Source organism: Arachis ipaensis, chromosome B7, assembly GCF_059453495.1.
Source record: "Arachis ipaensis isolate K30076 ecotype BB chromosome B7, ASM5945349v1, whole genome shotgun sequence".
NCBI lineage: Eukaryota > Viridiplantae > Streptophyta > Magnoliopsida > Fabales > Fabaceae > Arachis > Arachis ipaensis.
Window position 1 is genome coordinate 32,948,880 of NC_142442.1, and position 24,180 is coordinate 32,973,059.

Here is a 24,180-nt window from a genome sequence, read left to right on the forward strand (position 1 = left end):
AGAGAGATATTTGGCCAAGGATACTGTAGAAGATGAGAATTTTGATATATTGACTTGGTAGAAAGTGAATGCTTCAAAATACAGGATTCTTTCTCTCATAGCCCATCACATCTTAGATATTCTGGTTTCAACTGTTGCTTCTGAATCAAGCTTTAGCACCGGTGGACGTGTGCTTGATATCTTCCATAGCTCTTTGTCACCATTAATGACTAAAGCTTTAATATGCACTCAAAGTTGGTTGTGTCCTTCTAAACAAGGAGCTGGAGATCAAGAGTTTGATCAATTTGATAGTAGTCAGAAAATTGTTGAAGGTACATTTATGATATCTTTATTATTTGTGACTTCTTTATTTCAAGTAATAATCTTTTATATGAAAAATGAGTAATTTTATATGTTTTGTAGGTTTCACTAATGAATCCACATCACAAGGAACAAGTTGACAACATTAATGGCTATTGATGAATGATGGCTATTCTTATGTGGAATTTAAGTATTGTAAACCTTAATATTTTGTGTTATTAGTCATTATAAGACTATAAATTAATGTTTTATATTTAGAATGCATAAAACTTTAGACTAATGCATAATATTGTGTTATTTGTATTGACTTAAATATTTGGTGTTATTAGACAATATTAGTATTGATTGTGGTTATGCTTTAATTTTAGAGAAGTGTTGGTTCTTGTTATATTTTTCTAAGTGAATTTTACCTTGTCAAATAATGGTTAGAGTCTTGGAAATTTGGATATTTTTACATGCTAGCTTACAAGAAGGTATCAAGGTAATATAATGTTAACGGCTCGGTTTTCACTCGGTGTAATTGTGGCCCGAAAGTGTGTAAGTTTCATCGGGTCCAGGGCCGGGTTCAGGTCTAACAAATAGGCCTAGTATATATTTTGGATTGAGTTTGGATCACATCAAACCCGGTTTAACCTGACCCATGAACACCCCTAATTGGCAGCTGGCTTGTTTGAGTCTGTATAAAGAGCGTTGTATTTTGTAGACAGAACTGGGTGGAGCTTGAAGACCTAAGGGTGGCTTTATGTACACTTCTTCGGGCAAGTCACTGTGTAAGAATGCGGTATTAACATCGAGCTGATGCACAAACCAATTTTTAGTCGAAGCAATGGTGAGCAAGACTCTCAAAGTAGTTAGCTTAATCACAAGAATAAACGTATCGAAAAAGTCAAACCTAATAGTTTGGGTGAATCCCTTTGCCACTAATCTGGCTTTATGTCGCTCAACTTCACTATTAGACTTAAACTTGGTCTTAAAAACCCATTTACAATCGATCACCTTCTTTCCTTTGGGCAGAGAAGTCAATGTTCATGTCTTGTTTTCTTCAAGAGCATTGAGTTCATCACTAATTACCTTCTTCCGACAACTATGAGTGATTGCCTCCTCATAACTTCGTGGTTCAATGTTAGTAGATAAAGCAATCGAGAAGGCCCTGTGACCTGCTGAAAGAGAATTCAAGCACACATAATTGGAGAGAGGATATTTTTTGTGGCACTAACTGGAGAATTGTTGATCAGTGGTGGTGAATTGCATACAATGGTAGTCTTGGAGGTAGGCAGGCTTGTGTTTAATTCGAGTAGATCATCGCACCTCTGGCTGCATATTAGATAGTGCTGAATTTTGTACAGGTGGGTGCGATGTATCTAAATTACAATTGTGAGTAGAATCTTATGAATGTAAATGAGGTGTAAAACGTGAATTAGGAATAATTGATGATGCATAAGGAGTGAATTGAGATGCTACCATGGGTGTGTGAGTGCAATCAAAGACCGGGGCCAGATTAAGGGGCGTATCATGTACATGATGGTGTGAATGAGGTGCTGCTGGCAACATTATATTATCCAGCCGTTGTGTATTAGTATAGGGATCCGAAGTGGGATCATGGTGGAAAAAATGATTAACATATTCATATGACTTACAGTTAGTAGTTATTTTTAAAGAAATGGGACCAATGGTATTTTTGAAAGGGAAGAATTGTTCATAAAACTTCACATTCCTTGAGACTAGTATCTCTCGTGTTTTTGTTTCTAGTAGAACATATCTTTTGGTTCCTGACTTAAATCCTAAGAAAACATGTTTTCTAGTTCTAGTGTCAAGCTTTCTTCTATGAGAAACCAAAGTTGATGGATAAACCAAACAACCAAATACTTTGAAGTGTTTAATATCCGGTAAGGTATTATATAAGATCTGATAAAGGCTACAAAGTGCTATCTTAATGTGAGGTGTTTTGTTTAAAATGTGGATAGCATGAGCCACGGCATAGTGCCAAAAATAGAGTGGTAAGTTTGAATTAAAGATGAGTGTCCTGGCTACGTTCAAGATTTCTTGATGTCGTCTTTCTACCACTCCATTATGTTGTGGAGTTTCCACACAACTGGTTTAGTGTATAATACCTTTGGTTTGGTAGAATGAAGGCATAAAAAATTCTTGACCGTTATCAGATTGAATGCACTTAATGGTTTTATTGTGTTGAGTTTCAACAAGTTGGACAAAACTTTCAATCAATTTTCTGACTTCAGATTTGGTTTTCAAAAAAATAATCAAGTAAATTTACTTTTGTCTTCAACCACTGTGAGAAAATATTTGTGGCCTGAAATAGATGGTATAGCTATAAGTCCTCAAATGTCCATATGCACTAAATCAAAAATATTTTCAGATTTGGTGTGACTTTCATTAAATGGCAAGCATTTTTTGCTTTGCATAGTGGCATGGAGAACATGGTACATCACTACTATGATATGTAATGAATGGATATGCAATTCTCATTTGTTGTATCTTATTATATGAAATATGTCCTAAACGATGATGCCAAAGTGTTGCATCATCTAATGTATGAATGATATTGTGTGTGTGTACAAGAGTCACAAATTTAGCTACATCACCCTTTATTGTATGCATCAGTTATGGTGCTGCTGCCAAAACTAGTTTGATCTGCATTGTATACAATCCCCCTTTTTGATCAGCAGCTCCAATCGTCTTCAAGGTATGTCGCTCCTGAACCTCACAATCATGTGCATTAAACAAAAAGGAACAAGAAAGTGCATCAGCTTCTTTTGAAATTGAAATAAAATTATACTTGAAAGTATGAATATATAATACATAAGTCAAGTAGAAGCTTGCTAAGAAGAAAATTGTCCCACAAACAGTTGTGACAACCTTAGAACCATTTGGCATTATGACTTGAACAGGTTTTATTGTTTTAACAGATTGAAAGAAATCAAGTGAGAATGACACATGAGCACTAGCTCCTGTATCCAAAATCCAGTCATGACAATTTAAAATATGGCTGGAAATTGATAAAAGATAGAAGGTACCTACGGACGGTGCATGTACAGAAACCAAATTTTCATTATTTGGGGGGTCACTACATTGTTTTGGAACAAGGCAAGTAGGGCTTCCTTTTGCTTGTCCGAAAGCAGCCCATCAAGACTGACTTTTTCATCCCTCTGGATTAATGCTGCTATCTTCATTGCTTGCAGCAGTTATGAAATTTACTGAGTTCATTACACTTGAGCCATCAGTATTCCCTATGAATTGGTTCCTTTGCATGTGTGGTGGGAATCCATGCATATGATAGCAGGTGTCTACTAAGTTACCATTCTTGCCATAGTGAGAGCACAATTTAGGTGTCCCTCAGCCATGTCCTTTACCTCTGCCCCCATAACCCCTACCTCTTCCTCTAATTGAACTACTTCCATTGTTCTGATAAGTCCCAAATGTATTATTAGTGACAGCATTTGCCATCATTCTTGCTTCATGATCCATATAGTGCATCAATTGTCTCTCTTGCTGGTAAAAGCGAGGAGAAGGCTACTGCTACAGTTGGTAAGGGTGTTACAAGTATGAGTTGGAAGCGTACATTCGCATATTGGTCGTTCAATCCTTGAAGGAACCTAATTACATGGGACTGTTCTCTGTACTCTTTAATCATTTCAAGATTCTTTCTACATTCACAGTTATGAAGGCAAGAACATATTGCAATAGATCTAAACTCATCTAATTCCTCCCAAATACTCTTCAACTTAGTATAGTAGGAAGTGATGGTGAGTTCACCTTGCCTCAACGAAAACAATTCCTCTTCTAGATCTGCAATTCTGAACAGATCCTCTTGATCGAACCTGTGCTTCAGGTCCATCGATAGCTCGTAAGCATTGTTGCACCATAAGACGCTCTGGAGTATTTCTGGACTGAGGGATCCGTGTAGCCATGACAAAACAAATGTACTACAACGATCCCAGGCTCCGAAGGAAGGATCGTCCCTCTCTCGTTTCATTAGGGTTTCGTCGATAAATTGGAGTTTGTTCTTCGATTTGAGGGAAAGTTTCACTGACCTTGACTACGAATGGTAGTTCAATGTGATTAATGAAGTGTTCGTGAGTGAAATTCTAGGGGCTGCTAGGGTGCAGATAGAAATGACTAGACGAATCTTGCAGCAAATTTGTCTTGGATCTTGACGCTTGTACTTGAAATGCATTGAATTGGACCATCATGCGCGCGAATTTCTGCATGTCGCTCATCGAGAACGCTTGGTTCTCCGAATTCGCCTCTCCGTCATGCACGTTCGATTCCATTGATGATCGAATCGTGTAAGCACTACTTCACACGAATCTCCTCAAGGATGTGATCTTGTGCAGAGTGGTTACACTCTTTTTGCAACTCCATGCTGACCGCACCATGTGAAAATTCTGTTCGGTTGCAGAGTGTGATGGTGAGGCAGAGGAGTTACTCCACGCAAGAGAAGGAGACTCAAAAAATGTGAGATAACAAATTAAAGAGAGGCAAAAAATGTGATTTCATTATTATAAACTGATATATATACACTCAATGTGAGCTACACATTAATAACTGTCTGACTAAACTCCTTACACTATTCGAACTAATTCCGATGTTAATTTACTAAGTAAGACAACTTATTATACATACTGCTAAACTACCAACCTAAGCTATCGAGCTACTCTACTATAATCTGACTATATTGATTCTAATCTTTTGTAAATATCAACCTAAGTGAATTTTATAATCTTGTGTAGTCAATTTTGTCCCATCTAAATTTTTCATACTGAAACATGGTAGAACATAGTAGCCTAGTAAGAGTTTCTTGTTTCTTCCGGTGTTAATTACCTTTTCTTGATGAATGTAATTTTATTGATAACTTCTCTTTTGGTAGATATTTTATATATTGATAGCTAAAATATGATACTACTAAGAAAATATTTAGCTTATTATTTGCCGAAAATTTTTAAAAAGAAAATATAAAAAATGGTAATTTTCTAGTGAAAAATACAAAAATATTAAATAAACACTCAAATTGATTTTCAAAAAATTTTTAATCAAACAGTTTAGAGTCTAACATATTTTTATTTTATCTCTACAAATTTTCAAAAATTGTTCTCATTAAATAGATATTGGTTTCCGTTATTTAAAAAAAATAATTTATTTTAAAGTATATTTTTTAGAATTTGATTATCTTATATAAAATTCATTAGCAATTTATTTGTCTAACTGTATATTAAAAATTTGATTAAATGATACGGAAAAATCAATCTATCTAATAAAAAAAATTTGAAAATTTCTAAAAAAATAAAAATTACTAAAAATCAAAATATTTAACCCAAAATTTTTTGGAGATTAATTTAAATATTTATTCTCCTAACTAAATAAAAATAAACAAGTACTACCATGATATTAAGTAGATTCTAAGTTGTCTTAACTAGGACATTCTGGAACTCTGGAAGAATATCACTACCGTACCGATGAGTACTTTTTTTTTTTTAAATGTTTCCGCTTTCCATGTAATCACTTATTAACATATTAAAATTGTGGCTTATTCAAAGAATAAAAATTAAAATTATTGACCAATATTGCCTCTCAATATTTCAACATTTTCAATACAAAAACAATTGTATTACGTAATGAATTAATACTTCAAAATAAAGTCCTTTTGTTGATGTAACAATACCACATATAATTAATAGTCTAGTAACAATAATGAAATTATAAAATAATTTAAAGCAACAAAAATAAAAAAATCAATAGAGAACTTAAACACAGAAAAGCAAGCAAAGAATAAAGAAAGAAAGAAACAAAACTGGACCAACCATAAAATATACACCTAAGCTAGTAATGCATAAACTCTTCTTTGTATAATCATAAAGGACACTAAGTTATTGATAATCTATGGGATGGTATAAACAAAGTCATTGCTTGGTTAAAGAGTGATGTCTAATTTATCTTAAAAAAATTAAAAATTAATATTTAATTTAAAAATATAAAAAAATCATTTTTAAATATTTAAAATTTATTATAAAAAATAAATTAGAGACAAATTAGATACTTATTTATAATTACCGTAGAATTCGCAATAAGAAAAGTGTACATATAAAAAATAGTATAAATTATTATTATTATAATTTATTATCCTATATATTGAACTACTAACAAATTAGATAATTGAAACGAGAAGCTAATAATCATAGGCATGAAGAATCAAGAGAGAAGAGAAGAAAAACATACCATATTTCTTTCTCCAGTGTTCAAAATATGGGAATAGAGTAGCAGTATAATCATGTGCAAGAAACTGATGATGATTAACATTATTATTGCATCTTCTTCCGTTATTCGGAGCTTCAATAAAGTTGTTAACTTGTGCTTGGATTCTCTGCATATCAGCAATATTCCCACATAGAAAAGAAGGTTGAGGCCCTTTGATCCCTTGTGCTATGAGTTTTCTTCTAACCCTTTTTGATTTGTACCAAATATTACCATACACATACAATACCCATGTAATTAACCCCAAAACAACAACACAAGAGCCCATTTTCATTGCCATAGAAGAAGAGAACTCCATCTCTCCTCTCTCTCTCTCTCTTTCCCTTCTCACTGTGCTCTGTATATGTTTGATCCTTTTGACACTACCCGACAAAGCTTGCTTATCACACATTATATAATAAACTATATATTATATTATATTATATGAGAGAGGTAGAGAGATCAGAGAACTAATAATAGATCATCAAGATTGGAATCTTTATCTGCGTTAGATAGATAACTAGTTGATGACAGATTCATGACTTTTTATTACTTTTAAATTAAAGTCGCGATTAAATTTTAAAGTAACATAACTGACGTCTTTTTTATATATAGAATTTGAAAATGACGGTTTTGCTTTAATATATACAAATCAAACAAAAAAAAATCTAAAAGTTATTCGTCAAAAATTAAAGAGTAAGTAACTATTTTCGACCATAAAATATTTAAGCGCTGACAAAATTGACCATAACTAATTTAAACAAGACTTGTAATCATGAAAGATTAACTCCACTTGATAAATCTAACCAATCGTTAAATTTAAAATTAATTTTATTAAAAATTTTATAAAATTTTTAAAATGCCATTTTCTTTCATCTTCTCCATCCCAATTTTTTACCAAAACCAAATTCATAAGGACCTCCCTTCACCATTCTCAATCTCCTTCCCTCCCCATTCTCAGATCGTCGCTGCCAGATTCTTTCTCGCCAGATCTACTCCTCATTTAGTACTATTATAAAAAAAAAAAGGACAAAACAACTCTGTTTTGATTGTGAGACAATGAGAATAAGTGTGTTTTGGAGAGAAAAATCAAATCAATGGAAGGAAAAATAGGACGGGAGCGGAACAGTGGATGTACACGCCAACAAGCTCCTGAGTGCACGTGACATGCATGAAGCTCAGTCATTCACCATCAGAGCCCGGGAGTGTGACCCACGCTTCGAAGTCACGTAACTACTTCTTACCGTAATTGACACCTCGTGGCCGGCGAGGCCAGGATCAACGATCTCGTTGACTGGTACAGCATTCTCAAGGTTATTTTCTACTAACATCATCTCGACTACATCCCCTCTTAATCCACACCGCAACCCTTTTGCATTCTCTACCTACGCCTTCTCCCTCGTAAGGATGCATGGTCCATACTCTCAAACCCTTACAAGAAAGCAATCTTTGATAACGACCTCAGGCTCCTTACCGAAAAAAAAATATTTTGTAGTTATCCAAAACTAAGCCCAATAATCATGACGACGACGCTGCCAAGGAGTAGATTTGGCGAGGAAGAATCTGGCAGCGACTGAGAATGGGGAGGGAAGGAGATTGAGAGTGGTGAAGGAAGGGCCTGATAAATTTGGTTTTAGTAAAATATTGGAATGGAGAAGACGAAAGAAAAAGGCATTTTAGAAATTTTATAAAATTTTTAATGAATTAATTTTAAATTTAACGATTGGTTAGTGTTAGAGAATCATTAGCATCAATTTAGATCAATTAGTATCGTCTATTTTTATATAGTATATCTGTATATTAATTATAGGATTCTATGCCTTTATTACTCTGATTCATTTAGCACCTATAATACCTCTTGTATATTGTACCTTTGATCAGATTCAATAATACACTTTTCATATTCCTCTCATAGTCTCTTGTTTCTAACATGGTATCAGAGCTTAGGCCTTTTTTTTTTCAATGAATATTAGTTCATAGCCCCATTGTTTTTCCTTTCCGGCAATGTTCTTTGGCCTCTTTTTCCGTTCCCTTTTCGACGCTTTGGTTCGTCACTCCCGTCACCATCTTGTTCGTCTTGTCGCCGTGATTCCATCGCAACCAGAAACGCCGCCATCCGTCTCCAGACGCGCCTCCACGCGCCGCTGAAAGACGCTGCCACGACCAGGTTGCTCTCCCTTCCAGATTCCACCTGTGCCTCTTTGCCCTCATTTTTCTCTGTGTTTCCGACGATTTGGTTCGTCACCTCCGGCATCATTGTGATCTTCTCTTCGTCATCTTTCCAACATCGCCGACATCGCCACCAGACGCCACCGGACGCGCTGTCACGCGCCGCCGGAAGTGAGCTGGCCACCTCTGTTGTTTTGCCTCCAGAAGGTTCAGTAGCCGTTGATCTCGTGCCGATCCAACGCCCTAGGTCCTGCCACATGTCGCGACGAAGCTTTCCTTGGCCAACCTGACCCGACCCGACCCGTCCGACCCGGACCACATCTGACCCGCGCCTCCAGCTCGCTGCCAGCATGTCTCTCTCCCTCCTCTCAGGTGCTACCACGTGTCATTATTCGCTGATGTGGCAGACAAGTGGGACCCTCCCTAAGGTTTTTTGGTGAGCTCTTTCCGATTTCGCGCTCCGTTTTCTCATTTTCTGCTTCGAAATTGCAGTTTTCTCTCCTCTCTTTGTTTTGTGTGACTACTGTTATGAAAAAGTCGGATGTTTTTGTTGCCACAGACAGAAAGGATACATTCTGTCAAAACTGCAACCGTTTTGGGTACCTTTTCTCCGTCTGCCCCTCTGTTGAATGTCGGACATGCCACCAGAACGGGCATATTAGCTACCATTGTTCACAGTTGTTCTGCCGTTATTGCAAGCTCTCGGGACATTTGATTACTACCTGTCCTACTCGTCCACCACGTCCTATGCCTACTTCTGCTGTTACTGCTACTACTGAACCTACCACCTCTGCACCTTTCAACCCGTCTCCTGTCTCTCTATCTGATATTGCATCTCTTCTACAGCGTCTTCTCTCTGTTTCTGGTAATACCCCTACTGCTTTATCGACCCCTCCAGGTAATTCTAAATGGTACTTTGACTCGGGTTGCTTTAATCACATGTCTCCATTGCGTAATATTTTCTCGTCCATGTCTACAACTACAAATGGTCCTTCTGTCAATACTGCAAATGGCTCCCTCTTGCACGCAACACACAAGGGTTCTATATCCCAGTCATCTCTTAATCTTCCTGATACTTACTACATTCCCAAATTAAACTTCAATCTTATTTCTGTTGGTCAACTTGTTGATTTGGGTTTTGACGTCACCTTTTCTGTTTCTGGTTGTCGTGAACAGGATCCTCGGACAGGACAAATCATCGGGACTGGACGTAAGGTCGGAAGGTTGTTTGAACTCGAAAGTCTTCATATTCCTCCTGTACCAAGTCTCTGTGCTGCTTCTTCTCCATCTACCCTTCACTTATGGCATCAACGTCTTGCCCACACCTCCTTAGGAAAATTGCGTCCTCTTGTGTCTCAGGATGTTTTAGGTCAAGTTCCAAATGAATCTTTTGATTGCATTTCTTGCCAAACTGCCAAACAACCTGCTTTATCTTTTCACAAAAATTCATCTCTTGCTTGCTCTCCTTTTGATATCATTCACTCTGATGTTTGGGGCCTCGCTCCCACTGCCTCTATGGGCGGAGCTCGATACTTTGTCGTTTTCATTGATGATTATTCCCGTTTTACTTGGGTTTATTTGATGACTAATCGCCATGAGTTACCTCAGATCTCTATCAACTTTGCTACTATGATTAAAACTCAGTTTTCCAAGGTCATTAAGGTTTTCCGACGTGATAATGCTATGAAATACCGTGATTCCAAACTCTTAGCCTTTTCTTGCAGAACAGGGTACTCTATCTGAGTTTTCTTGTCCTAGTACGTCTCAACAAAATGGAAGAGCTGAATGCAAACCCCGTCACATTCTTGACTCCGTCCGTGTAATGCTCCTTTTTTCTTCGTGTTCTGAGCGTACTTGGGGTGAAGCTGTTCTTACTGCTGTTCATGTTATCAATAGACTCCCTTCTTCTATTCTTGGTAACATTACTCCCTTTGAGCGTCTTTATCATACCCCCCATATTATAGTTCTCTTCGAGTTTTCGGTTGTGTATGTTTTGTTCTTTTTCAGCCTCATGAACACAGTAAACTTGAACCTCGGGCTCATATGTGTTGTTTTCTTGGTTATGGCACTGAACACAAGGGTTATCGTTGTTGGGATCCTCTCTCTAAATGTATTCGTATATCTCGTCATGTTGTCTTCTGGGAGCATCACATGTTTTCTCGGTTCTCATCCTTTGAGTCGATTCCTACTACTCAGTCACCTTTGTTTACTAACCCCAATGTTGATCTTTTTCCTAGTGATGATTCTACAGGTTCTATCTTGAGTGACCCTCCACAGCCTCATGTTCCTCTGCCTTCTACATCTCCCGATGATTCCAGACTGGACGATGATCCTGCTCCTACCGTCATGCCTCCTCCTCCTGCTCGTTCTTCTAGGGTAAGGAATCCACCTCCTCATCTTCTTGATTACCATTGCTTTTCTACTATTTTTCATCAACATGAACCTAAGACATTTCAGAGAAGCCTCCTCAAACCCAAATTGGCAACAAGCAATGCAAGAAGAATTACAAGCACTTGAAAAAGCACACACATGGGATCTGGTTGATCCTCCTTCTGATCAGGAAGTTGTGGGCAGTAGATGGGTATACAAGATCAAGACTCGCTCTGATGGCTCTATTGACCGTTATAAGGCCCGCTTGGTTGCTCAAGGTTGTACGTAAGAGTATGGCATTGATTATAAAGAGACTTTTGCCCCTGTCGCTCGTCTTACGTTTATTAGAGCTCTTCTTGCCATTGCCGCGGTTAAAAAATGGTCTCTCAGTCAGATGGATGTGAATAATGCATTTCTTAATGGGGATTTGAAAAAGACAGTCTATATGAAACCACCTCTGGGATATCCTTGTCCTTCTAATAAGGTTTGTCTCCTTCGCAAGGCACTTTATGGACTTAAGCAAGCTCCTCATGAATGGTTTGACAAGTTCAGCACTACCATATGCAATCTTGGTTTTACTTCTAGCCCTCATGAGAATGCGCTCTTCATTTGTAAAAGTGAATGTGGAGTTGTTGTTCTACTTTGTATGTTGATGACATGATAATTACTGGGGATGATGTTGATGGTATCTCTGATCTAAAGGCCTCACTTCACCGTACCTTTGAGATGAAAGATCTTGGTTCTCTCAGCTATTTTCTTGGTCTCGAGGTCATCTCCACCGATGATGGCATCTATCTCTCTCAGGCAAAGTATGCTTCAGATCTTCTTGCTCGCGCTGGGATTACAGATAGTCGCACTGAGTCTACTCCTCTTGAGCCTAATGTTCGATTTACCCCTATGGATGGCACTGTTTTGGATAATCCGACTCTCTATCGACAGTTAGTTGGCGGTCTCGTCTACTTGACTGTCACCCGACCAGACATCGCCTATCCGGTTCATGTACTTAGCCAGTTCTTGTCAGCTCCTTGTACTACTCACTATGCGGCAGTTCTACGCATTCTTCGCTACATCAAAGGCACTCTCTTTCATGGGCTTTATTTTTCTGCCCATTCCTCTTTGTCTCTTCAGGCTTACTCCGATGCTGATTGGGCTGGTGATTGATGAGCGGATAATTTATACGCTTTTTGGCATTGTTTTTAGTATGTTTTTAGTAGGATCTAGTTACTTTTAGGGATGTTTTCATTAGTTTTTATGTTAAATTCACATTTCTGGACTTTACTATGAGTTTGTGTGTTTTTCTGTGATTTCAGGTATTTTCTGGCTGAAATTGAGGGACTTGAGCAGAAATCAGATTCAGAGGTTGAAGAAGGACTGCTGATGCTGTTGGATTCTGACCTCTCTGCACTCAAAGTGGATTTTCTGGAGCTACAGAACTCGAAATGGCGCGCTTTCAATTGCGTTGGAAATTAGACATCCAGGGCTTTCCAGCAATATATAATAGTCCATACTTTGGCCAAGAATAGATGACGTAAACTGGCGTTCAACGCCAGCTTTCTACCCAAATCTGGCGTCCAGCGCCAGAAAAGGAGCCAAAACCAGAGTTGAACGCCCAAACTGGCACAAAAGCTGGCGTTCAACTCCAAGAAGGACCTCTACACGTGCAACACTCAGGCTCAGCCCAAACACACCAAGTGGGCCCAGGAAGTGGATTTATACATCAATTACTTACTCATGTAAACCCTAGTAGCTAGTTTATTATAAATAGGACCTTTTACTATTGTATTAGGCATCTTTTGATCATCTTAGGATCTTAGGATCATCTTTGAACGCATTGTTCTTAGACTTTGGGGGCTGGCCATCTCGGCCATGCCTGGACCTTTCACTTATGTATTTTTAACGGTAGAGTTTCTACACTCCATAGATTAAGGTGTGGAGCTCTGCTGTTCCTCAAAGATTAATGCAAAGTACTGCTGTTTTCTATTCAATTCATCTTATTTCGCTTCTAATATATCCATTCGCACCCAAGAACGTGATGAAGGTGATGATTATGTGTGACGCTCATCACCATTCTCCCATATGAACACGTACCTGACAAACACTTCTGTTTTACATGAAATAAGATAGAATGAATATCTCTTAGATCTCCTAACCAGAATCTTCGTGGCGTAAGCTAGAATGATGGCGGCATTCAAGAGAATCCGGAAAGTCTAAACCTTGTCTGTGGTATTCTGAGTAGGATTCAATGATTGAATGACTGTGACGAGCTTCAAACTCGCGAGTGCTGGGCGTTAGTGACAGACGCAAAAGGAGGGTGAATCCTATTCCAGCATGATCGAGAACCGACAGATGAATAGCCGTGCCGTGACAGGGTGCGTGAGCATATTATTCACTGAGAGGAGGGGATGTAGCCACTGACAACGGTGATGCCCTTGCATAAAGCCAGCCATAGAAAGGAGTAAGACTGATTGGATGAAGATAGCAGGAAAGCAGAGGTTCAGAGGAACGAAAGCATCTCCATTCGCTTATCTGAAATTCTCACCAATGAATTACATAAGTATTTCTATCCCTATTTTATTATATTAAATTCGAAAACACCATTATCCATTTATATCTGCCTAACTGAGATCTGCAAGGTGACCATAGCTTGCTTCATACCAACAATCTCCGTGGGATTCGACCCTTACTCACGTAAGGTATTACTTGGACGACCCAGTGCACTTGCTGGTTAGTTGTATCGAAGTTGTGAACCATGGTATTGGCACCATGTTCTTGGCGCCACTTCCAGGGAAAGAAAGAGCCATGAATTTTACATAATTGAAGTGTAATCACGATTATGCATACCAAGTTGCTCACATTGCCAGGGATTGTTCGAGCATGGACATCACAATTTCGTGCACCAAGTTTTTGGCACCGTTGCCGGGGATTGTTTGAGTTTGGACAACTGACGGTTCATCTTGTTGCTCAGATTAGGTAATTTCCTTTTTATTTTATTTTCAAAAAAAATTTTTTTTTTCAAAAATATTTCTAAAATTTTCTCATCTGTTTTCGAAAATAATAAAAAAAATGTTTTCAAAAATTTATTCAAAATTTTTAAAGAATGAATTCTAGTGTTTCATGAAGCATGTGAAGCCTGGCTGGCTGTAAAGCCATGTCCAATTCCTTTGGGAATGAGCATGTAGGGCTTGTCATGTCTGAATTACACTCATATTTTGATTAAAGCTTGGCTGGCTATTAAGCCATGCCTGACCCTTTGATTGGAGCTTTAAGACTAACATGGCAAGATTCCTGGAATTCATATTAAAAATTTTGGAATCCTTATTTTCTTTTTTCAAAAGAATTTTTCGAAAAATATAAAATAAAAATCCAAAAAAAATAGAAAATCATAAAAATCAAAAATATTTTTGTGTTTCTTGTTTGAGTCTTGAGTCATATCATAAGTTTGGTGTCACTTGCATATGCATCTTGCATTTTTTGAAAATTTCATGTATTCATAGTGTTCTTCATGATCTTCAAGTTGTTCTTGGTAAGTCTTCTTGTTTGATCTTGATGATTTTTTGTTTTGTGTCTTTTCTTGTTTTTCATATGCATTCTTGAATTCTTAGTGTCTAAGCATTAAAGAATTCTAAGTTTGGTGTCTTGCATGTTTTCCTTGCATAAAATTTTTTTTCAAAATTGTGTCTATGATGTTCATCTTGACATTCAAAATATTCTTGGTGTTCATCTTGACATTCATAGCATTATTGCATGCATTCATTGTTTTGATCTAAAAATTTCATGCATTGCATAATTTTCATGTTTCTCATAAAAATTTCAAAAATCAAAAAAAAAAAAAATCTTTCCCTTTTTCTCTCATCAAATTCAAAAATTTGAATTGACTTTTTCAAAAATTTTTAAAAATCTAATTGTTTCTCATGAGTCAAATCAAATTTTCAATTTGAAAATCTTATCTTTTTCAAAAATCAAATCTTTTTCAAAATTCTTAGTTATTTTCGAAAATTCCAAAAATATTTTTCAAAAATCTTTTTCTTATTTTTATATCAAATTTTCGAAAATAACATAATCAATTAATGTTTTGATTCAAAAATTTGAAGTTTGTTACTTGCTTGTTAAGAAAGATTCAAACTTTAAGTTCTAGAATCATATCTTGTGATTTCTTATGAATCAAGTCATTAATTGAGATTTTAAAAATCAAATCTTTTTCAAAACTAATTTCAATCATATCTTTTCAAAAAAATATCTTCTTATCTTATCTTTTTCAAAAAAAAAAAATATCTTTTCAAAATATCTTTTCTAACTTCCTAACTTCTTATCTTTTCAAAATTTGTTTCAACTAACTAACTAACTTTTTGTTTGTTTCTTAACTTTTTCAAAACTACCTAACTAACTCTCTCTCTCTAATTTTCGAAAATATCTTCCCTTTTTTTCAAAAATTTCTTTTTAATCAACTAATTATTCTAATTTTTATTTTTAATTTTAAAAAAAATTTTCGAAAAAAATACTAACAATTTTCAAAAACCATTTTCGAAAATCACTAACTCTTTTTCAAAATAATTTTCGAAAATTATCCCTCCCCCATCCTATTCTATTTATTCATTCATATCCTAACATCTCATCTCACATCTCTGCCATCCTCACAGTTGTGTTTCTTCCATTATATTACATTCTTTGTCTCCCCCTCTTCTTCTACTCACACAGGGATCCCTATACTGTGGTATAAAGGATCTCTATTATTATTATTATTTTTCTGTGCCCTCTTCTTTGTCATATGAGCAGGAGCAAGGATAAGAACATTCTTGTGGAAGCAGATCCAGAACCTGAAAGGACTCTGAAGAGAAAATTAAGAGAAGCTAAAATACAACAATCCAGAGATAACCTTTCAGAAATTTTCGAACAAGAAGAGGAGATGGCAACCGAAAATAATAATAATGTAAGGAAGATGCTTGGTGACTTTACTGCACCTAATTCCAATTTACATGGAAGAAGCATCTCCATTCCTGCCATTGGAGCAAACAACTTTGAGCTAAAACCTCAATTAGTTTCTCTGATGCAGCGGAACTGCAAGTTTCATGGACTTCCATCTGAAGATCCTTTTCAGTTCTTAACTGAATTCTTGCAGATATGTGATACTGTTAAGACTAATGGAATAGATCCTGAAGTCTACAGGCTCATGCTTTTCCCTTTTGCTGTAAGAGACAGAGCTAGATTATGGTTGGATTCTCAACCCAAAGACAGCCTGAACTCTTGGGATAAGCTGGTCACGGCTTTCTTAGCCAAGTACTTTCCTCCTCAAAAGCTGAGCAAGCTTAGAGCTGATGTTCAAACCTTCAGACAGAAAGAAGGTGAATCCCTCTATGAAGCTTGGGAAAGATACAAACAGTTGACCAAAAAGTGTCCTTCTGACATGCTTTCAGAATGGACCATCCTGGATATATTCTATGATGGTTTATCTGAGCTATCAAAGATGTCACTGGACACTTCTGCAGGTGGATCCATTCACCTAAAGAAAATGCCTGCAGAAGCTCAAGAACTCATTGACATGGTTGCTAATAACCAGTTCATGTACACTTCTGAAAGGAATCCTGTGAATAATGGGACGCCTATGAAGAAGGGAGTTCTTGAAGTTGATACTCTGAATGCCATATTGGCTCAGAATAAAATATTGACTCAGCAAGTCAATATGATCTCTCAAAGTCTGCATGGAATGCAAGCTGCATCCAACAGTACTCAAGAGGCTTCTTATGCAGAAGAAGCTTATGATCCTGAAAACCCTGCAATAGCAGAGGTAAATTACTTAGGTGAACCTTATAGAAACACCTATAACTCATCATGGAGAAATCATCCAAATTTCTCATGGAAGGATCAAAAGCCTCAACAAGGCTTTAATAATGGTGGAAGAAACAGGTTTAACACTAATAAACCTTTTCCATCATCCACTCAGCAACAGACAGAGAACTCTGAACAAAATGCTTCTAATTTAGCAAACTTAGTCTCTGATCTATCCAAGGCCATTGTAAGTTTCATGAATGAAACAAGGTCTTCCATTAGAAATCTGGAAGCACAAGTGGGCCAGCTGAGTAAAAGGATCACTGAAATCCCTCCTAGTACTCTCCCAAGCAATACAGAAGAGAATCCAAAAGGAGAGTGCAAGGCCATTGACATAAGCACCATGGCCAAACCTGTAAAGGAAGGAGAGGACGTGAATCCCAAGGAGGAAGACCTCCTGGGACGTCCAGTGATCAATAAGGAGCTTCCCCCTGAGGAACCAAAGGACTCTGAGGCTCATCTAGAGACCATAGAGATCCCATTGAACCTCCTTATACCCTTCATGAGCTCTGATGAGTATTCATCTTCTGAAGAGAATGAGGATGTTACTGAAGAGCAAACTACCAAGTTTCTTGGTGCAATCATGAAGCTGAATGCCAAATTATTTGGCATTGATACTTGGGAAGTTGAACCTCCCTTGTTCATCAATGAACTAAGTGATCTGGATCAACTGACATTGCCTCAGAAGAGACAGGATCCTGGAAAGTTCATAATACCCTGTACCATAGGCACCATGATCTTTAAGGCTCTGTGTGACCTTGGTTCAGGAATAAACCTCATGCCCCTCTCTGTAATAGAGAAACTGGGAATCTATGGGGTGCAAGCTGCTAAAATCTCATTAGAGATGGCAGACAATTCAAGAAAATAGGCATATGGACAAGTAGAGAACGTGTTAGTAAAGGTTGAAGGCCTTTACATCCCTGCTGATTTCATAGTTCTGGATACTGGAAAGGAAGAGGATGAATCCATCATCCTAGGAAGACCTTTCCTGGCCACAGCAAGAGCTGTGATTGATGTTGACAGAGGTGAACTAGTCCTTCAATGGAATGAGGACTCTCTTGTGTTTAAAACTCAAGGATCTCCCTCTGCAACCATGGAGAGGAAGCATGAAAAGCTTCTCTCAAAGCAGAGTCAACCCAAGCCCCCACAGTCAAACTCTAAGTTTGGTGTTGGGAGGCCACAACCAAACTCTAAGTTTGGTGTTGAACTCCCATATCCAAACTCTAAGTTTGGTGTTGGAGAGTCTCAACAAAGCTCTGCACATCTGTGAGGCTCCATGAGAGCCCACTGTCAAGCTATTGACATTAAAGAAGCGCTTGTTGGGAGGCAACCCAATTTCTATTTATCTAACTATATTTTTCTTAATTATATGTCTTTATAGGTTCATGATCATGTGGAGTCACAAAATAAATATAAAAATTGAAAACGGAATAAAAAACAGCAGAAGAAAAATCACACCCTGGAGGAGCATCTGTCTGGCGTTCAGCGCCAGAACAGAGCATGGTTCTGGCGTTCAACGCCAGAAATGGCACACAAATGGGCGCTGAACGCCCAAAATGGCCACCAACCTGGCGCTGAATGCCCAGAGTTGTGTGCAAGGGCATTTTACATGCCTAAATTGGTGCAGGGATGTAAATGCCTTGACACCTCAGGATCTGTGGACCCCACAGGATCATCTCAGGATCTGTGGACCCCACAGGATCCCCACCTACCTCATCATCTCTCTTTCCATTCATGATCATCCCTTCTGTTTTCCATTTACCACTCACATCCATACACCCACCACCTTCAAAATTCATCAACATCTCTCTCCCACCCAATCCCACCCATATGGCCGAATACACACTCCCATCCATCTCCTCCATATCTTCTTCTTCTTCTTCTTCTTCTATTCTTTCTTCTTTTGCTCGAGGGCGAGCAACATTCTAAGTTTGGTGTGGTAAAAGCATAGCTTTTTTGTTTTTTCCATAACCATTGATGGCACCTAAGGCCAGAGAAACCTCTAGAAAGAGGAAAGGGAAGACAAAAGCTTCCATCAAGGGTCTATAGCTCAGTGGTAGAACATTTGACTGCAAATCAAGAGATCCCTGAGATACCTCAGGGGATACATTTTCTTCCACACAATTATTGGAAGCAACTAAGGGTGGAACATCAAGAGCACTCCATCATCCTTCATGAAATCAGAGAAGATCTAAAAGCAATGAAGGAGGAGCAACAAAGGCAAGGAAGAGACATAGAAGAGCTCAAGGACATCATTGGTTCCTCAAGAAGAAAATGCCACCATCACTAAGGTGGATTCATTCCTTGTTCTTATTTCTTCTGTTTTTCGTTTCTATGTTATGTGCTTACCTATGTTTGTGTCTTCATTACATGATCATTAGTAGTTAGTAACTGTGTCTTAAAGTTATGAATGTCCTATGAATCCATCACATCTCTTAAATGAAAAATATTTTAATTCAAAAGAACAAGAAGTACATGAGTTTCGAATTTATCCTTGAACTTAGCTTAATTATATTGATGTGGTGACAATGCTTCTTGTTTTCTGAATGTATGCTTGAACAGTGCATATGTCTTTTGAAGTTGTTGTTTAAGAATGTTAAATATGTTGGCTCTTGAAAGAATGATGACTAGGAGACATGTTATTTGATAATCTGAAAAATCATAAAAATGATTCTTGAAGCAAGAAAAAGCAGCAAAGAACAAAGCTTGCAGAAAAAAAAATAGGCGAAAAAAAAATTAGAAAGAAAAAGAAAAAGCAAGCAGAAAAAGCCAATAACCCTTAAAACCAAAAGGCAAGGGAAATAAAAAGGATCCCAAGGCTTTGAGCATCAGTGGATAGGAGGGCCTAAAGGAATAAAATCCTGGTCTAAGCGGCTAAACCGAGCTGTCCCTAACCATGTGCTTGTGGCGTGTAGGTGTCAAGTGAAAACTTGAGACTGAGCGGTTAAAGTCAAGGTCCAAAGCAAAAAAAAAGAGTGTGCTTAAGAACCCTGGACACCTCTAATTGGGGACTTTAGCAAAGCTGAGTCACAATCTGAAAAGGTTCACCCAATTATGTGTCTGTGGCATTTATATATCCGGTGGTAATACTGGAAAACAAAGTGCTTAGGGCCACGACCAAGACTCATAAAGAAGCTGTGTTCAAGAATCATCATACTGAACTAGGAGAATCAATAACACTATCTGAACTCTGAGTTCCTATAGATGCCAATCATTCTGAACCTCAATGGATAAAGCGAAATGCCAAAACTATTCAAGAGGCAAAAAGCTATAAGTCCCGCTCATATGATTGAAGCTCTGTTTCATTGATAGTTTGGAATTTATAGTATATTCTCTTCTTTTTATCCTATTTGATTTTCAGTTGCTTGGGGACAAGCAACAATTTAAGTTTGGTGTTGTGATGAGCGGATAATTTATACGCTTTTTGGCATTGTTTTTAGTATGTTTTTAGTATGTTTTTAGTAGGATCTAGTTACTTTTAGGGATGTTTTCATTAGTTTTTATGTTAAATTCACATTTCTGGACTTTACTATGAGTTTGTGTATTTTTCTGTGATTTCAGGTATTTTCTGGCTGAAATTGAGGGACTTGAGCAGAAATCAGATTCAGAGGTTGAAGAAGGACTGCTGATGCTGTTGGATTCTGACCTCCCTGCACTCAAAGTGGATTTTCTGGAGCTACAGAACTCAAAATGGCGCGCTTCCAATTGCGTTGGAAAGTAGACATCCAGGGCTTTTCTGCAATATATAATAGTCCATACTTTGGCCAAGAATAGATGACGTAAACTGGCGTTCAACACCAGCTTTCTACCCAAATCTGGCGTCCAGCGCCAGAAAAGGAGCCAAAACCAGAGTTGAACGCCCAAACTGGCACAAAAGCTGGCGTTCAACTCCAAGAAGGACCTCTACACGTGCAACACTCAGGCTCAGCCCAAACACACACCAAGTGGGCCCAGAAAGTGGATTTATACATCAATTACTTACTCATGTAAACCCTAGTAGCTAGTTTATTATAAATAGGACCTTTTACTATTGTATTAGGCATCTTTTGATCATCTTAGGATCTTAGGATCATCTTTGAACGCATTATTCTTAGACTTTGGGGGCTGGCCATCTCGGCCATGCCTAGACCTTTCACTTATGTATTTTTAACGGTAGAGTTTCTACACTCCATAGATTAAGGTGTGGAGCTCTGCTGTTCCTCAAAGATTAATGCAAAGTACTGTTGTTTTCTATTCAATTCATCTTATTTCGCTTCTAATATATCCATTCGCACCCAAGAACGTGATGAAGGTGATGATTATGTGTGACGCTCATCACCATTCTCCCCTATGAACACGTGCCTGACAAACACTTCCGTTCTACATGAAATAAGATAGAATGAATATCTCTTAGATCTCCTAACCAGAATCTTCGTGGCGTAAGCTAGAATGATGGCGGCATTCAAGAAAATCTGAAAATTCTAAACCTTGTCTGTGGTATTCCGAGTAGGATTCAATGATTGAATGACTGTGACGAGCTTCAAACTCGCGAGTGCTGGGCGTTAGTGACAGACGCAAAAGGAGGGTGAATCCTATTCCAGCATGATCGAGAACCGACAGATGAATAGCCGTGCCGTGACAGGGTGCGTGAGCATATTATTCACTGAGAGGAGGGGATGTAGCCACTGACAACGGTGATGCCCTTGCATAAAGCCAGCCATGGAAAGGAGTAAGACTGATTGGATGAAGATAGCAGGAAAGCAGAGGTTCAGAGGAACGAAAGCATCTCCATTCGCTTATTTGAAATTCTCACCAATGAATTACATAAGTATTTCTATCCCTATTTTATTATATTAAATTTGAAAACACCATTATCCATTTATATCTGCCTAACTGAGATCTGCAAGGTGACCATAGCTTGCTTCATACCAACAATCTCCGTGGGATTCGACCCTTACTCACGTAAGGTATTACTTGGACGACCCAGTGCACTTGCTGGTTAGTTGTATCGAAGTTGTGAACCATGGTATTGGCACCATGTTCTTGGCGCCACTTCCAGGGAAAGAAAGAGCCATGAATTTTACATAATTAAAGTGTAATCACGATTACGCATACCAAGTTGCTCACGTTGCCAGGGATTGTTCGAGCCTGGACATCACAATTTCGTGCACCAGTGATCCCACTGATCGTCGTTCTACTACTGGTTACTGTTTGTTTCTTGGCAACGCTCTCATTTCTTGGCGTGCTAAGAAGCAAACGTTCACTGCTCGCTCAAGCACAGAAGCTGAGTACCGTGCCCTCGCTGACACCACTGCTGAAGTTGTCTCGGTTCGTTGGCTTCTCGAAGATTTGGGTGCTCCTCAGTCGTCCCCTACTGATGTTTTTTGTGATAACTGCAGTGCTATTCAGATTGCCCATAATGATGTATTTCATGAACGCACCAAACACATTGAGCTTGATTGTCACTTTGTTCGGCAACGTATCCTTATTGATGCTATTCGTCTCATTGCTGTTGGAACACTAGATCAGACTGCTGATATCTTCACGAAAGCTCATCACCCGACTCGTTTCCGGACTTTGTTATCCAAACTCAAGTTGGTATCCTTAGCTCCCACTTGAGTTTGAGGGGGATGTTAGAGACTCATTAGCATCAATTTAGATCAATTAGTATCGTCTATTTTTATATAGTATATATGTATATTAATTATAGGATTCTATGCCTTTATTACTCTGATTCATTTAGCACCTATAAATACCTCTTGTATATTGTACCTTTGATCAGATTCAATAATACACTTTTCATATTTCTCTCCTAGTCTCTTATTTCTAACAGTTAGATTTGTCAAGTGGAGTTAATCTTTCATGGTTACAAGTCTTGTTTAAATTAATCATAGTCAATTTTGTCAGCGCTTAAATTTTTTATGGTCGAAAACGGTTATTTACTCAAAATTAAAAGATAAACTACTAAAAATAAACTCAAATAATTTTAAAATATGCTAAAAATATTTAGTCAAGATTTGTTTTATTAACTAAAAAGTGTAATATGATTCACTTGATAATGTTAGATACTTGTCACGTAGGCTCTATTTGATTATAAGAATAAAATAAGACAAGATATTAAGAATAAGACATAAAAAATAGAAATATAAAAATTAATTTTCTTGTATTTTATTTGGTAATAAATTAAAACAAATTATAAAAGTCTAATTTATTTTTTTTATTCAAAAAATTTGAAAAAAAATATAATAATAAAAAATTAATAAAAATAATGAAAAAAATAAAAATAAATTTTGTCTTTTGTTAATATTTTTATATCTTTCTTATTAAGATAGATACAAAATATATCAATTCAGTATCTTTGGATAATATCTCTGTCCATATCTTATTTTTCAAATATGGGTGTCTCTATCTTAGTGTCACGTGCCTGTAAACAAATACAGCCATAAAAAATTTCATTTTGTCATATCACTTTTATTTTTGTTAACATAAAACCTCTCAGTTTAAAGATATATATTTTTTGTTATGTTTTTAAACAATTTGAAGATATTTTTGTTGATAAATATTACACTAATTTTATGTTTCGTCAGTTAAAAAAATTGAACAAAACAAAAAATATAGTTCCAATTTTAATATCTAGAAGTAAAATCTATTTCTCTTGTAAATATTAATTTTACGTGCATCAAAATTTATGCTTATTTAACAAAAAAAGATAATCAAAATATGCAGAAATCATAAACATGCAAATAAATGAAAACTAAATTGATTGTAAAACATTAAAATACATTTTGCAAAATTCTAAAGTGTTAGCAATTACAACGATCCTTCACAAAAGTTCAAAGAATTTATCGACAAATGAAAAGTGAAAGTAACAAGACATAGAAAATAAACTAGACTTTGCAACGGAAGTAAATTGTGAAAATGTAAATGATAAGAAGCAAAAAATGAAAAAAAAAAAAATCTACGGAATTTGACTGGAGACCGACTCAAAGTCCATGGAATGTGTGTGTCCAGTGGGTGAGTGTTTTCTTGAAGAGAATTTTCGATCCCATCGATTTCACTTGACATTCATATTTACAAACATTCCTGGCTCGACATATCCTGGTTCGACATCCTTGAGTCATGACTTCGACAAGAGCACTTCGACACCTTTGTGAAGTGACGAAGTCATAGTATTGCCTGTTAGAAAGTAGAGAGGGAATAATAGAAAAAATGTTTGTAAGTATTTTAGTTGTGTAGAATGATATAATATAAAATAATATTTATAAGTACTAAAATAATCGAAATAATAAAGAC

The 24,180-nt window shown here is 37.1% G+C and overlaps 1 protein-coding gene and 1 non-coding gene across 3 annotated transcripts in view; both read right to left on the bottom strand.

The window, feature by feature from the left end:
- Positions 1 to 7,032, bottom strand: part of LOC107609469 (cytochrome P450 714A1) — a 28,696-nt gene extending 21,664 nt beyond the window's left edge. Inside the window, exon 1 of one of the 2 annotated variants that reach the window (XM_088493741.1) lies at positions 6,532 to 7,030. In XM_088493741.1, coding sequence (XP_088349867.1) covers positions 6,532 to 6,958 — 427 coding nt within the window. In that variant the 5' untranslated portion in view covers positions 6,959 to 7,030. Of the gene's footprint in view, positions 1 to 6,531 lie in introns of both variants that reach the window. The other variant, XM_088493740.1, reaches the window with a different exon arrangement.
- A 9,352-nt stretch (positions 7,033 to 16,384) lies between these two features.
- LOC148550780 (small nucleolar RNA R71) lies at positions 16,385 to 16,492 on the bottom strand. Its single transcript, XR_015893171.1, has one exon. It is a non-coding gene; the product is annotated as a small nucleolar RNA R71 (small nucleolar RNA).
- Positions 16,493 to 24,180: the final 7,688 nt, after the last annotated feature.